This window comes from Pongo abelii, chromosome 19 (assembly GCF_028885655.2).
Source record: "Pongo abelii isolate AG06213 chromosome 19, NHGRI_mPonAbe1-v2.0_pri, whole genome shotgun sequence".
Taxonomy (NCBI): domain Eukaryota; kingdom Metazoa; phylum Chordata; class Mammalia; order Primates; family Hominidae; genus Pongo; species Pongo abelii.
This window is the reverse complement of record NC_072004.2, coordinates 78,702,663-78,720,526: the sequence shown is the minus strand read 5'-3', so window position 1 is coordinate 78,720,526 and position 17,864 is coordinate 78,702,663. Positions and strand designations below refer to the sequence as shown.

Sequence of the window (17,864 nt, the reverse complement as noted above, 5' to 3'; positions counted from 1 at the left end):
CACCATGGAATACTACGAAGCAATAAAAAACAATGAGATCATGTCCTTTGCAGGAACATGGATGAGGCTGGAGGCTGTTATCCTTGGTGAACTAATGCAGGAACAGAAAACCAAATGCCGCATGTTCTCACTTATAAGTGGGAGCTAAATGATGAGAATGCATGGACACATAAAAGGGAACAACAAACACTGGGGCCTACTGGTGGAAGGAGGTAGGAGGAGGGAGAAGACTGGGAAAAATAATGAATGGATACTAGGCTTAATACTTGGGTGATGAAATAATCTGTACAAGAAACCCCCATGACTCATACTTATAAAACAAACCTGCACATGTACCCCTAAACTTAAAATAAAAGTTAAAAAAACCTATTTCACAGAACTTGTTAGAGTACACCTTTAAAATTTAGAAAAATACACCTCTATTCTAAAGTGGAAAGATATACCTTAATGCAGACTAAAAAAAGATTTTCAATCATTTCATTACTTTTTTGGGGATAGTTTCAATTTAATCATAATCAGAAGAAAAATATGTCAAACTGAAATATGACTGTAACTTGTACATTCCTTTAAATAAAATTAGAAAGCATGATGTGACATGTTTTTAAAAATTATTCCAGGAAAACAAATATGATTTTTTCTGAAATAAAGTACAACATTGTGGATATAATAATCACATATTATAAAGGCTTGCCAAGCAGGTCTGAAGAAACATAAGGAAAGTTTATCTGCCCAAGTTTGCTTTCCTTTCTTGATAATGTGTTTTAAGTTGTATCCTAAGCCATACAATTCATCTGTAAACAATAATTAAGATAACATGTTACTTTTTGAGAGAGGATTATTGTTCTGGGACTCTAAATTCTAAAAATTCGGAATTAAAGTTATTACTAGTTTTAGTATACTTTATACTGCTAAGTAAACACCTTGCTTTTTATGGATCAATGTACCCAGCTGGATGGCATGTTCTAACCATTTAGACTGCTAAAAGGAAAGCTTTTGAAAAATAAAGATGACTTCATGGAACTAAAATACTAACATCATAGCATCTTCATCAATGGACAAACTCCAGCTTAAGTATTAACGTAAACGATAAGACATTATTTGCAAGGAATATGAAATTAGTATTTTTAGAAATTCATTATTCAGTCAGAGCCCTTCCTAAAGATTTAGGTAAGCTTTGGGAAAATCTTTGAATGTGCTTTTGTTGTTTCACTGAATGTTTCAGCTGAAGATCAATGCAATGGAAAAGATCTTTGTTGCATTCCAGATAAAACTGGTATTTGTAAACATTAAGCTCACCAGAATGTATCTGTTAAAGACCTTATTAAATCTTCAGATACTAGAAGCAGATAGGTGCTATCACATATCAACAGAAATCAATATAAAGGCTTCCCAAAAATTTCACTGCTGAAATCTGTCAAATAATTTTGTTTTCTACGTAGTATAACATCTATTATTCAATGATTAGTAAAGCAGAAAATAAAGTCAACAATGTCAGTATGTTTTTTAGTAATGAGATGGAAGATGATGCCAATGTGGCAGATTTTCAATCAAATCTGAAGGTCCATATAGATTAGTACTTCTGTCCAATCTTCTTTATTACGGCTGTGCATTCTGGTTGGGGCGCAAATCAATTATTTGGTCTCTTGAGCAAATTTATTCAGACTTTAGATGTAATCAGTCTAAAATAGTGCTTGATATATTTCCATTTTCTGGACTGCAAACACACAGTTGCATATGCCATGCAACTGGTATATGACAAACTGAAGAACTGGCAAGCCGGATGGACAAAAGGACTGGGAACTAAAAGTATGACTGAGGCTATCAACTAACTGCTGTTGATGGGAGGTATGGTAATTGTTGCAATACAATCAATTATTTTATGCTCCTATTTGCTTAGCCATCACTGAAAAACTGTTAGCATAATGATGTCTAGAGTGGACAGCAGACATGTATAAATTCCTTCCCGTGGGAATTGTGCATGTGGCACTATACTGCTTAGAGTAGGGAATAGGACAAGGGGTGAAGAAGAGAGCTAAAGAAAGATTAAAATAATCCGTAAGATAAAATTAAAAACACACTTGTGGTAGAGATAGAGATTGCTAACATACCAGAGAAAGAAGACTATCTGTTAAAAGCTATCAGAGACAGTTTGGTTCATTTTGAGCAAACGAGAGGCACAGAAATACCAATAAGAGGCTCCTCAACTAGATCATCATTGTAACAAAATGACAGTCTTTAAAAGGATCTGGTGCCAGCTTGGAGAAGCAAGTAGCATGCCACAAAGAAGGTAAGGCAACAGGTACCTGAGTGAGAAAAGGATAGGTTGTGTAGATCTTGCTAGGCCAGGATTATAGGCACTTTCTAAAAGACCAAGATAATAAAAGTATTGCATGTTACTAGAAATGGCCACTAAAACAAAAATGAAAAAAATTCCCTAGCAAAATACAGCCTGAGTATCCCTTATCTAAAATGCTTGGGATCAGAAGTGTTTTGAATTTCAGATTTTTTTGGACTTTGGAATATTTGCATATATATAATGAAACATCTTGGAGATAGGACTTGGGTCTAAACAAGAAATTCATATGTTTCATACACACCTTATACACATAGCCTGAAGGTAATTTTACTCAACATTTTGTGAAACAAAGTTTTCACTGCAACCCATCACATGAGGCTAGGTGTGGAATTTTCCACTTGTGGTGTCACGTTGGCACTCAGAAAGTTTTGGATTTCAAAGCATTTTGGATTTTGGATTTTCGGATTAGGGAAGCTCAATCTGTACATTATGATCAGCATAGTTCACCTGCCATATGGCTAGGGCTGAATCTGGCCCACAGTCACTTCTGAAATCCAAGATCTTAGAAAGGTTATTTCCCCTATTACCACAGCCCCTTTACATTTGTTTTCTTTCAGAATTTCGAGGAACTAATGCTTCCAAATGTTGATAATTACACAATGCCTGTCTATGAGGAGTACAACGTATTTGTGTTTATCTTGCTCTAGACTCAGCAGAAATGAACTGGTCACATGCTAAAATGGATGATCTGGTCACATGCTAAAATGGGTCATTTCACTTCTTAAGGGAGGTTTAAATAAGTATGGGAATAGGAAACAAAGGAACTTTTTGGCTTTTGCCCATTTCCATCTGTTCCCGGGCATCCTTAAAGCCCTTCTGTGGTTCTAACCTCTTAAATCCTGCTGTGTGCGAGCACCACCCATACTCTGTCTTGGCATTCGTAGAGAAGTTCTCAAAGGTGTATGTCTCTGCTCATCCAGGTAAGCAAGGTCTTCCAAGTGGGCAGAGCTGGTGGCTGACAAGAAAGAAAAGTTTAGTTAGAATATTTAAGTTCAGAAAATGTCTTTCAGCTAGTCTGTATCTCCAGAACTTTGGAATCAGGGCTTACTCCAGCCAAAATATACATATGCAAAATACGTAATATATATAAAATACATGTATTTTATGCCTTTAAAAATCCAAATAAGTGGTTTGTAAAAAATATTAACCCTTCATTTCACTTGCTACTTTAAGACAGTACATAATAAACCTGTGCTTGCTAAGAGGTTCTATAACCTTAAACAGAGGGATTAAATATTTCCTATTCAAAAAGCAAAACAAACTAAGCAAATTAACATAAACCCTTACTTCATAAAAAGAAATAGATAATGGTAGATTTGAGATTTAAAATGAAAAACAAAATGCTAGTCCAAAAGCTTAAAATGCCATCTTGCCTCTGAATGTCTGGATCATGAAAGCTGCGGAGACAGTAACAAAAAGGAAGTTTCTTTGTTATCAAAAGATATAGTAAATGGGTTTTTACTAAAAACTGAGTGAAAGAAACAATTCATTTTACAAAAATGTTTCAAATTATAAGAAATACTAGAGTATCCATTTTATTGTTTGAAAATATTAGCTACCAGTGGCTCATGCTAGTAATCCCAGGACTTTGGGAGGCTGAGGAGGGTGGATCGCTTGAGCCCAAGAGTTCAAGACCAGCCTGGGCAACATGGCGAAACCCCGTCTCCACAAAAAATGCACAAAAAAATTAGCCAGGCATGGTGGTGTGCGCCTGTAGTCCCAGCTACTCAGGAGGCTCAGACGGGAGGATTGATTGAGCCTGGGAGGTCAAGGCTGCAGCCAGCCATGATCATGCCATTGCACTACAGCCTCGGCAACAGAGAGACCCTGTTTCAAACACCACCACCACCACCACCACCACCACCACCACCACCACCACCACCACCACCACAAAAAAAGAAAATATTAGCTACCAACTTATTACTAACAAGTGGTTCGAGCTGGTGAGAGGGAAAAAAAACCTCTAAGATTAACTTTTTATGGCTGCTGGGCCTCAAATGTTTTGCCACCAAATACTTGGGGAGTATATTTCTGTATTGTATGATGTGTTGAGATTACATGGTCATTTGCCTCAAAGACTTTATCATCCAAAATTTTAATCAAGAAATCCAATTTTGCCACCAATGATATATACTACCTTACCGAATAGCTGATTATAAATAAGCTCTTCAATATAAACTAAGAAGCAAAAGAGGAAGGGGAGACAGCTCAGAATTCCCGCAGCATAAGGAAACAAGAATTACGACAGTAAGTAAACTTACATCTCCAACCTCATATATAAGTTGTTTATGATGATTGACATTGGGTACTGATATTCATTTGTTAATCTGTTCATTCATTTAACAAATATAACAAAATTGTTAGTAAAAAAAATGTCAGCACTGTGCCGTAACAATACTTTTACCATAGTTTCTAATCAGTGTATAGGAAAGAAAAAAGATGAGCAAGGAAACATTTTACTAAAGAATGTAGCAGATAGCAGTCAAAAGAATATTTTATTAAAAATTTATTAAAATTTTATTAATATTTTATTAAAATTACAGGAATGGAATGGACCTTAAGGGCTATCCCATCCAACACCTGTGTAATGCTCAACTCTCTTATCTCTTTGAATGTAGTTGTATAGCTTATGCCTGAACATGTCACTATCTCTTGATACACCATATTTCAACTTTGCATAACTCTTGTTTATTAGCAATATGGTTCTATTTCTCTACCTCTTACCCTCTCTTTCTCTTGATGGGACAGATGATTCTTCTGCTTATATCAAAAAGAAGACGGAATAATCTTTTTAAAAGTTTATTACTAAGGTGAAAAGAACTAAAAGGAATGAACATGTATTTATTAAACACCTGTAATGTGCTGGGTAGTGTGCAACATGCTTTTCTTGAATTATGGCTTTTATTTTAAAGGGAAACAAAAAAATCAGAAAGTGTAACAATGAAGACATTCTGTCTAGTCTCTTAAGAGAAATGCATGGGCTTCTTGCCTGGAGAGATGCTTGGAAGATTTCTGTCTTTGCTAAGAATCCCTATGGGTAATTTTTGGCCTCTCCCATATTAAGACAATAATATTAGGAGAGTCTGAGCACAACTATTCCCCTCATTTTACTAAAACTACTACTACAAGCATCATCCCCCTTCCTTTCCTGGATATTTTGAACATAAATATTACCTAAAACACTTACTAAGTAGTTACAAAACATTAGTCATTATATGAGTCCTTTGTATTAGGATATCCTACTTTTCACAGATGTAGATTCCAATTCATATGTATTCCACAGCAGCTCTGAAAATGGGTCATTAATCCCAAACAGAGGCCATACCATTGGCCCAGGGAGACAAGTCAGGCTCAGCGTCTCCTTCCCACTTCAGACTCCCAAGTAGCTGGAACCACAGGTATGCACCACCACGCTCAGCTAATTTTTTAAAATTACTATTTGTAGAGACAGGGTCTCTCTTTGTTGCCCAGGCTGGTAATGACTTCTTTGCTCTTTTCCTGTGCCTCTCCAATGCCAGCAAGCCACACACGCTATTAGCAGCTTACTTTCCATATACATACTATAAAAATAGGTAGTTTCTCAACACAAAAAGTTGAGAAATCTTTTAACTTTATACCATCTCCCCAAATTACTCAATTAAATAACTTTAATATTACAATGAAGCTTTCGATCCAAGTTCTCAACATTCAAGACACAATGATAACCCAGTTTCTCCTTGCAAAGGCGAGGTGAAACACTCTGGTGACACTGGCATTTTGCTTGGTCATAATAGTCCGACAAAGGCAGTGGAAGGGAGCTACTGGTTATCTCTGCATTTGCTGCTCCCGTTTTAAAACATGCCTGTAGCAAACTGAAATACTGCCCCCAGTTCTTCAGCCTTTGCTATATTCATGCTCTTTCTCATCTGTCTCTGCAGTTCTCACCACCAGACCCTGAATCCCATTTTGCAGTAATTCCCATTAGAGGTTGAGTACACTTCCCTGCCCTTGACTTTGGGTTTGATCATTTGACTTGCTTTAACTAATGGTATATTAGTAGATGTGATACAAGGAAGGATTTAAAATGTGTTTGTAGAACTGAGCTTGTCTTTTTTGGTTCTGCCAACATTATGAAAGAATATGTCCAGTTAGCCCACTGGTCCAAGGAGGATAGAATAAGGTAGATCTGGAGCCAGTCTCCAGCTTGCAACCAAACCTAACCAAACTCTGCCTAGACCAATCAATCCGTAGTTAACCTGAGATGGGTGGGTACAAATAAATGATTATGTTGAGCTGCTATATTTTTGTATAGTTTGTTGCACAGCATTATTGTACCAATAGCAGAGTGATATACCTGTTGATCTTTCAACATCTGAGTATGGCCACGAGCAGGGACTATGTCTTATTTACATTCTATTCTCAATAAATGCATTATGCCTGGCATAAAATAGGTGCTCAAAAATGCTTATTAAATTAATTTGTTGAAAGGGGACCAAGGGCTGTTTGGGTAAAGTATGGTTTCAAGAACAGACTTGCTGACTTTCTTTTGTATTGCATCTACAAAGGCAGAGGAAAATTCTTTCCTGTTCTATAACATGGTAGATTACACTAGCTTTCTTTGGTTTAAAAGGTAGAATCAGCTAATTTCAAGAATAAATACAACAAAAAATAACTCAGATTTGATTTACAGAGAAATCAAAGTGATATTCTGTGAAATATAATTGACACATTTTATGGTACTTTAAGCTTCAAAAGACATTTTTATAATTAAGTGTTTGAACCAACTTTTATAACTCTGAAATGCCCAATTGTTTTACTGACACTTTGGACCAGCTATCATAAAGAGTGCCAGGATGTGTCCTGTCTGCTCTAGATCTCTGCTTTTATTTGATCTTCATTTAGTTATAATATATAATTATCCTACTTTTCTATCTTAAATAAGCAAGATTTGCAGTAAAAGCTCTTTTTAAAAGATTTCTTGGCAGGCTGAAAATTCAGAGTTAGCTCATCACTATTAATATATACAGAGTTTTACATTTAATAACGTTAATGTTCTTCTCTGTGCTCAACTATGATAAGAGCTGATTAAAATGTGCTTAACAATACACACACTTTATATTTCTCATCTTAGTTATCTAGGTCTACCGGAAACCCAGCTAAAGGAATTTATCCAAATTGCAGATATAATTCCTATAAAGAAATAAGTATTTGAAAGCTAGTTTAGGGAACTTAAACTAAGAAACGGAAGTTAGATGCCACATTTTACACCAGAGAGAGTAAAAGAGTAGCAAAAGTATTAAAAAAAATCTTTATCTTAGCATTCTGAAGTTAAAACTACCCAGAAGAGATAAGTATCTAATCTCTTATTTTAAAACATTAGGGACAATGACAAAACCATCCCTATTGCTGTTCTAATGTTTCCATGAATTCTTTCTTTCTTTTTTGGGGGTTGAGAGGAGTTTAGGCCAAGACTCAGGGGGTGGCCCTGGCCCATAGTTGTTTCTTATGTTCCATAGTTATGTTCTTATGTTCCAATGCCTCCTGCTTTAACCAAAGTCTATTTTCTTTTGTTTGATTCTTTATCCATATCTATGTAGCTACTAAAAAAAAAGAGGACTACTAGGGATTCAGACCCATCAAGAATGAAGATTTAGGACATCCTATCAGGGAAAGAACCCTGACTAGATGTGGTCCTGGCTTAGGGCAAAGGACACATGGGATAGGCAGTAGATGAAAAAAGTTACAAATATCAGCAGGATGCAGTGGCTTGCGCCCGTAATCCCAGCTACTAAGAAGGCTGAGGTGGGAGGATCTCCTGAGGCCAGGACTTTAAGACCAGCCTGGGCATCAAAGCAAGACCTCATCTCTGAAAATTAAACAAACAAAAAAACTGATTGGGTATAGTGTGCATGTCCGTAGTGCCAGCTACTTGGGAGGCTGAGGTGAGAGAATTGCTTGAGCCCAGGAGTTTGAGGCTGCAGTGAGCACCACTGAACTCCAGCCTGGGCGACAGAGTGAGACTCTGTCTCTTAAAGAAAAAAAATCAATCTCAGTTTCATAACTAGCTACAGAAATGACGACTATAGCAGCTATGCATATTTTGTTCCTTGCTTTTGTTATATATGTGTGTGTGCTATACTAATTTATTCTTTTTCTCGCCTCCTTTCCCTTATTTTATAAATGCAAGTTTTGATGTAAATTAACTTTCCAATTTAGTTTTTAGATAAACCATTCAGATAGGACTGTGCCAGAGTTTGAGGAATAATTAACACAGCCAGAGACGGATAGTGTTATATCATCTAAACATAGTTAAAGTGACTGTTGGAACTAGCCTCATTTTGGAGAGGTAAATATGTCTTCAACTACATGAAAGATACTTCCATCTTGTTAGGTTAAAATACAGTTTGTTGTGCTGAAAATGTTTGGAGTTTCAAACATGTATAGTTTGGAAGCTCAAATATATATAGAAGGGGGAGTATGGACGCTGGTTAGCCAAAAAGGTGGACTTTGTTAATTGTTAAGGTTACTGGAGAAATAATTTGCCCCTTCCTGTTCCTATCAGCATTACCCTAGTCTTACTTGTTCAGCCAAGCATTGGCAGTTCATTCCAGGAGCAGCAGTTGAATCCAGTTTGCAGTTTTTCCAAGGGAGGCGGGACTAACCTCATCTCACATCTTCAGAGATACTGGCACTGGGTGACCAGTGCCTTGTTCTTAGTGGTCTGGGTCTAATCTCCACAGAACACTTCTTGGAGCCCTTCTATTAGCCTCAGCTGAGCAGGATCCCCTTCATGGAGATGTAAGTGTCAGCTTTGTGAGGCCTTTCTTCCAATCTTGTATAGTTTAATAATTCTTGCCTCTTTTTGTTTCCTCAGGTCCACAGGTGGTAACTACTTCCTGCAGTTGTTAAATCCATGATACCTCAAGGTTTTCTTACTACCTTTTCAGTTCTTTAAACCTAGTTAATGATTTTTTTTTCTTTTTTGAGATAAACTAGTCACTCTGCCACCCAGGCTGGAGTACAGTGGCACAATCACAGCCCACTGCAGTCTCAACCTCCTGGGCTCAAGCCATCCTCCTGCCTCAGCCTCCGGAGTAGCTGGGAGGCTGAGGCAGGCGCACACCAATGTACCTGGCTAATATTTAAAAACAATTTGTTTCGTAGAGATAGGGCCTTGCCACATTGCCCAGGCTAGTCTTGAACCCCTGGCCTCAAATGATCCTTGTACCTTGGCCTCCCAAAGTGCTGGGATTACAGGCATAAGCCACCGTGACCAGCCAACAATTATTTATATTATCAAATTCAACCCTTATTCTGTTAAAATAAGTATGCGGTTTATGTCTCCTGCCTGGCCCCTAACTGATGCAGGATAGAAAAGAATTGAACACCAGTCCCTTTCATATATGTGATGTTGATAATAAAGCAATATCACAGAATGTAGATGCAAGAGAAATTTTTTTTTTTTTTGAGACAGGGTCTCATTTTGTCACCCAGGCTAGAGTGCAGTGGTATGATCTTGGCTCACTGCAACCTCTGTTTCCCAGGTTCAAGCGATTCTACCTTAGCCTTCTGAGTAGGCATGCACCACCACTCCTGGCTAATTTTTTGTAGAGACAGGGTTTTGCCGTGTTGCCCGGGCTGGTCTTGAACTCTTGAGCTCAAAGCAATCAGCCCATCTTGGCCTCCCAAAGTGCTGGGACTACAGGCATGGGCCATCGCACCCAGAAGAGAAATCTTTTATACTAGATCACCTAGTATAAACACCAGCAAATGATAATCTGTGGACCAAATATGGCCTGCTACCTGTTTTTGTTAATAAAGTTTTACTTGAACAGAACCCTGCTTATTCATTTAAATACAGTATCATTTATATCAGAGCTAAGTAGTGATACAGGCCATGTGGCCTGCAAAGCCTAAAATACTTACTAGCTGCCTTTTAATAAAAAAGTTGCTGACTCCTGATCTATTCAAATTCTCTCATTTTATGATTAGGAAACAGTGGAGTGACTCGTCCAAAGTGATTCAGTCACTGGCAGTAGAGCAGCCCATGAAGCCAGGTATCCTGACTCTCAGTACGGTGAGTGCCTCCTTCCTTCCCACTCTAAAGCTAAACAGATTTAAATCTCTTTTTAAAAGCTTATTTTTCATTCCTTATTCATCTTTGCCACTTTCTTTTAATTCTGTTTTATGGCTTCAAAGAGCAGTAATAGAGACCTTGCTAATGCAAAGCAATGTACGCTGTATATCATATACTAATAAATCATAGCTCTCTGCGCTTGAACTATTTTCTGCAGTAAGAAACAAAATGAAAAAACAAACAAACAAAAGCCCCCAAAACACTATTTTTAATAAAAAAATAAAAATAATTGTAGGGTACTTTTTAAGCTGATAAACTGAGGAGTAATTTGAAAAGAAGATTAATGAAAATAAGTATCTTCTATTCACATTAAAGCAAAATTCAAATAAAATCTGAACAGCTAGGTAAGCGACAGAAATTTCTGGTTACCATTATGGCAATATTAATGGCACGGTATATAATTTCAAAGCAAGGTTCTAGGAGAGTTTGTTTATTAAAATGGCTCACATTAAAATGGTTTGATACATTTTAATTAAAAGAGGATGTATTTTTCATTAATAGTGAGTAAAAATGATAACAGAAATGTATAAAATGGAGTTCAGCAAAATGCTGTATTAAGAAAAGAAAGCCTACAAGGGGAGGCAGAACAAGATAGCCAAATAATACCCTCCAACGGTTGTTTCCCTGTCCCCCTGCAGGAACACCAAACTGAACAACTATTCACATAAGAAAGCACCTTCGTAAGACCCAAAAATCAGGTGAGCAATCCTAGTACCTGGTTTTAACATCATATTAAAACTTTGGGTCCATGTGACCTAGTGAGACACCAGCTCGGTTGGCCAAGGGAGTGCTAACGTTACCCCTCCACTAACCCCAAGCAGTGCAGCTCACAGGTTTGGGAGACTCCTTCCTTCCACCTGAGGAGAAGAGAGGAGAGAGTCAAGAGGACTTTGTCTTGGAACTTGGATACCAGCTCAGCCACAGTAGAATAGGGCCACAGGAAGAGTTCTGGGGCCCCTATTTCAGGCCCTAGTTCCCAGAAGACTTTTCTTGACACACCCGTGCCAGAAAGGAACCTGCTACCTTGAAAGGAAGGACCCAGTACTGGCAGGATTCATTATTTGTTGATTATAGAGCCCCTGAGCCTTGAATCAACATCAGCAGTACTCACACAGCACTTGCCACAGGCCTTGGATGAGACCCAGGGCCATGCTGACCTTAGGTGTGACTCTGTGTATTCCCTGTTTGAGGGAGGACTCCTGCTTGAGGAAAAAGAGAGGCAGGAGTGAAGGGGGCTTTGTATTATAGATAGGGTACCAGCTTGGCCATGGGAGTAAAGCACCAAAAGGGCTTCTGGGTTCCCCAATTCCAGGCCTTGGCTCCTGGATGGCATTTCTGGACCTGACTTGGACCAAAGGGGAACCACCTACCCTGAAGGCCTAGCAGCATTCACCACAAGCTGAATGAAGAGCTCTTGGGCCTTGAGTGAACATTAGCAGTAGCCAGGCAGTACTTGCCATGGGCCTGGGGTGGTGAGACTCCTTCTACATGAGGGAAGGTGAAGAAGAGTGGGAAGGACTTTTATCTTGTGGCTTTGGTGCCCGCTCCACTGCACTGGAATGGAACACCAAGTAGATTTCAATGTTCCTGACTCCAGGCCCTGGCTCCTGGACAGCATTTCTGGACCTGCCTTGGGCATTAAAGAGGAGACAGAGACTGGGGTAGAATGTTTATTCAAAGGAAGAATAAGAGAAATATATTAATATTCAAGTAAAAGAAGCTAATAGAACACCAAGCAGATTTAACCCAAATAAGACTATCTCAAGGTACTTTCCCAAAGGTGAAGGATAAAGAAAGGATCCTAAAAGGAACAAAAGAAAAGAAACAACATACAAAGGAGCTCCACTACATCTGGCAACAGACTTCTCAGTGGAAACCTTACAGGTCAGTAAAGAATGGCATGACATATTTAAAGTGCTGAAGAGAAAAAAAATCTATTGTAGAATAGCGTATCCAGGGAAAACATCCTTCAAACATGAAGGAGAAACAAAGGCTTTCCCAGACAAACAAAAGCTAAGGGATTTAATTAACACCAGACCTGTGCTACAAGAAATGCTAAACAGAGTTCTTCAATCTGAAAGAAACGGACATTAATGAGCAATAAGAAATTATCTTAGGTACAAAACTCACTGTAACAGTATAGTTCACAGACCACTGTAATTGTGATTCATAAACTACTCGAGTAGAAACCCTAAAAGTTGAACCTATCAAATATAATAACTACTTTTCAAGACATAGATAGTATAAGATATAAATAGAAACAATAAAAAGTTAAAAAGAAGGGGAGATGAAGTTAAAGTGTAGAGAGTTTTTATTAGTTTTCTCTTTGCTTATTAATTGGTTTGTTTTTGCAATCAGTGTTAAGTTGTTATCAGTTTGAAATAAATGGGTTATAAGATGTTACCTGTGGCTGGGCGCGGTAGCTCACGCCTGTAATCCCAGCACTTTGGGAGGCCAGGGCAGGTGGACTGCTTGAGCTGAGGAGCTCAAGACTAGCCTGGGCAATGTGGCAAAACCCCATCTTTACAAAACACTACAAAAAATTAGCTGAGCATGGTGGTGTGCACCTGTTATCTCAGTTACTAGAGAGGCTGAGGTGGGAGGATCACTTGAGCCCAGGAGGTGGGGGTTGCAGTGAGCTAAGATCACACTACTGCACTCCACCCTGGCTAACAAAGTGAGACCCTATCTCAAAAACAAAAACCGAAACCAGATGTTACATGCAAGCTTCATGGTAATCTCAAACCAAAAAGCCAACAACGGATACACAAAAAATAAAAAGCAAGAAATTAAAACATACTGCCACAAAAAAAATCACGTTCACAACAAGGAGGGCAGGAAGGAAAGAAAGAAGACCACAGAACAATGAGAAAACAAATAACAAAATGGCAGGAGTAAGTCTTTCCTTATCAATAACAACCTTGAACGTAAATGGAATAAACTCTGTAATCAAAAGACACAGGGTGGCTGAATGGACCAAAACAACAACAACAACAACAAACCAAACAAACAAAAAACAAAAAACGAGACCCAATTATCTGTGGCCTACAGGAAAACATTTAACCTACAAAGACATACACAGACTGAAAATAAAGCGATAAAAAAGATATTCCATGTAAATGGAAATAAAAAAGAATAGGAGTAGCTACAGTTATATCAGACAAAATAGATTTCAAGACAAAAACTATAAAAAGAGACAAAGAAGGTCACTACATAATGATAAAGGGGTCAATTCAGCAAGAAGATATAACAACTGTAAATATATATGCACCCAACACTGGAGCACCCAAATACATATGCACCTAACACTGGAGCACCCAATTATTATTAGAGCTAAAGAGATAGACAGACTTGAATACAATAATAGCTGGAGACCTCAACACCCCACTTTCAGCATTGGACAGATCATCCAGACAGAAAATCAAAAGAAACATTCGACTTAACCTGCATTATAGACCAAATGGATCTAATAGATATTTACAGAACATTTCATCCAATGGCTGCAGAATAGACATTCTTCTTCTCAGCACATGGATCATTCTCAAGGGCAGACCATATGTTAGGTCACAGAACAAGTCTTAAAGAATTAAAAAAAAATCATATGAATTATCTTCTATGACCACAATGGAATAAAACTAGACATGAATAACAAGAGGAACTCTGGATACTATACAAACACATTGAAATTAAACAATATGCTCCTCATGATCAGTGGGTCAAATGAAGAAGTTAAGAAGGAAATTAACAGATTTCTTGAAACAAATGAAAATGGAAACACAACATACCAAAACCTATAGGATACAGTGAAAGCAGTACTAAGAGGAAAGTTTACAGCAATAAGTGCCTACATAAAAAAGGTAGAGGCCGGGAGCAGTGGCTCACGCCTGTAATCCTAGCACTTTGGGAGGCCGAGGCAGGTGGATCACTTGAGGTCGGGAGTTTGAGACCAGCCTGGCCAACATGGTGAAACCCCGCCTCTACTAAAAATACAAAAATTAGCCAGGCATGGTGGTGGGCATTTGTAATCCCAGCTACTCGGGAGGCTAAGGCAGGAGAATCGCTTGAACCTGGGAGACAGAGGTTGCCATGAGCCGGGATCACACCACTGCACTCCAGCCAGGGCAACAGAGCAAGACTCTGTCTCAAAAAAAAAAAAAAAAAAAGAAAAGTCAAATAAACAACTTAATGATGCTTCTTAAAGAAAAAAGTAAACTAAACCCAAACTTAGTAGAAGGAAAGAAATAAAGATTAGAGCAGAAATAAATGAAATTGAAACAAAAAATACAAAAGATCAACAAAATGAAAAGGTTTTTTTTGGAGAAGATAAAATTGACAAACTTTTAGCCAGACTAAGAAAAAAAGAGAGAAGACCCAAATAAATTGAAATCAGAGATGAAAACGACATTACAACTGATACCACAGAAATTCAAAGGATCATTAAAGACTACTATGAGCAACTATATACCAATCAATTGAAAAACCTTGAAGAAACTGATAAATTCCTCAACATATACAACTTACCAAGACTGAACTATGAAGAAATGCAAAACTTGAATAGACAAAGTAATGAGATCAAAACCATAATAAAAAGTCTAGCAAAGAAAAGCCCAGGATCCAATGGCATCACTGCTGGATTCTACCAAACATTTAAAAAAGAACTACTGCCAGCCGGGCACGGTGGCTCATGCCTGTAATCCCAGCACTTTGGGAGGCCGAGGCAGGCAGATCACAAACAAGGTCAGGAGATCAAGACCATCCTGGCTAACATGGTGAAACCCCGTCTCTACTAAAAATACAAAACATTAGCCGGGCGCCTGTAGTCCCAGCTACTCGGGAGGCTGAGGCAGGAGAATCGCATGAACCCAGGAGGTGGAGCTTGCAGTGAGCCGAGATAGTGCCACTGCACTCCAGCCTGGGCGACAGAGTGAGACTTCGTCTCAAAAAAAATAATAAAATAGAATAAATAAATAAAAAAGAACTATTCCCAATCCTACTCAAACTATTCAAAAAAGTAGAGGAGGAGAGTATTTCCAAACTCATTCTATGATGCTAGATTACACTGATTCTAAAACCAAATGAAGACCCATGAAAACAAGAAAACTACAAGCCAATATTCCTGATGAACACTGATGCAAAAATCCTCAACAAAATACCAGCAAAACAAATTCAACAACACATTAAAAAGATCATTCATCATGACAAAGTGGGATTTAACCCAGGGATGCAAGGATGGTTCAACACACACAAATCAATCAATGTGCTACACCATATCAATAGGATGAAGGACAAAAATAATACAATCATTTCAATTCATGCTGAAAAAGCATTTGATAAAGTTCAACATCCCTTCATGATAAAAATCCTAAAAAAACTGGGTACAGAAGGAATATACCTAAACATAATAAAAGACATATACGACAGACTCATAGCTAGTATCATACTGAATGGGGAAAAACTAAAAGCCTTTCCTCCAAGAACTAGAACAAGACAAGGATGCCCACTTTCACAATTGTTATTCAACATAGTTCTGGAAGTCCCAGCTAGAGCAATCAGACAAGAGAAAGAAATATAGGGCATCCAAACTGGAAAGGAAGAAGTCAAATTATCCTTGTTTGCAGATGATATAATCTTATATTTTAAAAAACCCAAAGATTTTACAAAAAAACAGAATAAACAAATTCAGTAAAGTAGCAGGATACAAAATCAACATTCAAAACACAGTAGCATTTCTATATGCCAACAGCCACCAAGATGAAAAAGAAATCAAGAAAGTAATCTCATTTATGACAGCCACAAATAAAATAACTAGGAATACACTTAACTAGAATAGTAAAAGATCTCTACAATGAAAACTATAAAACAATAATGTAAGAAATTAAAGAGGACACAAAGGAATGGAAAGACATTTCATGTTCATTGACTAGAATCAATCAATATTGTTAAAATGTCCATACTACCCAAAGCAATCTACAGATTCAAAGCAATCCTATCAAAATAATAATCACGTTCTTTATAGAAATAGAAAAACTAATCCTAAAATTTATATGAAACCACAAAAGACCCCAAATAGCCAAAGCCATCCTAAGCAGCAGGCACAGTGCTCACGCTTGTAATCCCAGCACTTTGGGAGACCAAGGCAGGCTGACTGCTTGAGCCCAGGAGTTTGAGATCAGCCTGGATAAGACGGTGAAATCCTGTCTCTACCAAAAACAACAACAACAACAACAACAACAACAAAAACCCTCAAACCAAAAATTAGTCGGGCATGGGTGGCACACACCTGTAGTCCCAGCTACTCGAGGTCTGAGGTGGGAGAATCACTTGAGGTTGAGGTCCAGGGAGGTCAAAGCTGCAGTGAGCCATAATTGTGCCACTGCATTCCAGCCTGGGTGACAGAGCGAGATCCTATCTCAAAAAAATCAAAAACTAAAAATCAAATAAAAATGGATTAAAAACTTAAGTTTAAGACCCCAAACTATGAAACTGTTAAAGTAAAACACTGAAGAAATTTTCCAGAACCCTGGTCTGGGCAAAGGTTTCTTGGGTAATATCCTAAAAGCACAGGCAACCAAAACAAAAATGAACAAATAGGATCATATCAAGTTAAAAAGCTCTGTACAAGGGAGGAAACAATCAACAAAGTGAAGAGACAACCCACAGAATGGGAGAAAATATGTGCAAACTATCCATCTGTCAAGGGATTAATAAGCAGAATATATAAGGAGCTCAAATAACTCTATAGAAAAAAATCTAATAACACAATTTTAAAATGGGCAAAAATAGACATTTCTCACAAGACATACAAATGGCAAACAGGCATATGAAAAGGTGCTCAACATCACTGACATCAGAGAAATGCAAACCAAAACTTCAGTGAGATATTATCAAATGGCTTTTATCCAAGAGACAAGCAATAATGAATGCTGGCAAAGATGTGGAGAAAAGGGAACCCTTGTTCACTGTCAGTAGGAATGTAAATTAGGTCAGCCACTACGGAAAAAGGTACAGAGGTTACTCAAAAAATTGAAAATAGTACTACAATATGATCCACTGCTAGGTATATACCCCAAAGAAGGAAAATTAGTATCTGCAGTTCCATGTCTGTTGCAGCACTATTCACGATAGCCAAGATTTGGAAGAAACCTAAGTGTCCATCAACAGAAGACTGGGTAATTGCGCCACTGCACTCCAGCCTGGGCAACAGAGTGAGACTCCTTCCAAAAAAACAAAACAAAACAAAACAAAAAACAGACGACTAGGTAAAAAAAAATGTGGTACATACACACAATGAAGTACTATTCAGACATAAAAAAGAGTAAGATCCTGTCATTGCCAGCAACATGGATAGAACCAGAGGTCATTATGTTAAGTGAAATAAGCCAGGCACAGAAA

At 37.9% G+C, this 17,864-nt stretch overlaps 1 protein-coding gene across 6 annotated transcripts in view; it reads right to left on the bottom strand.

The window, feature by feature from the left end:
• The window catches only part of TANC2 (tetratricopeptide repeat, ankyrin repeat and coiled-coil containing 2), a 486,030-nt gene that overhangs the window by 161,124 nt on the left and 307,042 nt on the right, over positions 1–17,864 (bottom strand). For all 6 annotated transcript variants that reach the window (XM_054537237.2, XM_054537241.2, XM_024234406.3 and 3 more), the window contains one exon: positions 3,186–3,311. In XM_054537237.2, coding sequence (XP_054393212.1) covers positions 3,186–3,311 — 126 coding nt within the window. The remainder of the gene's footprint in view (positions 1–3,185; positions 3,312–17,864) is intronic.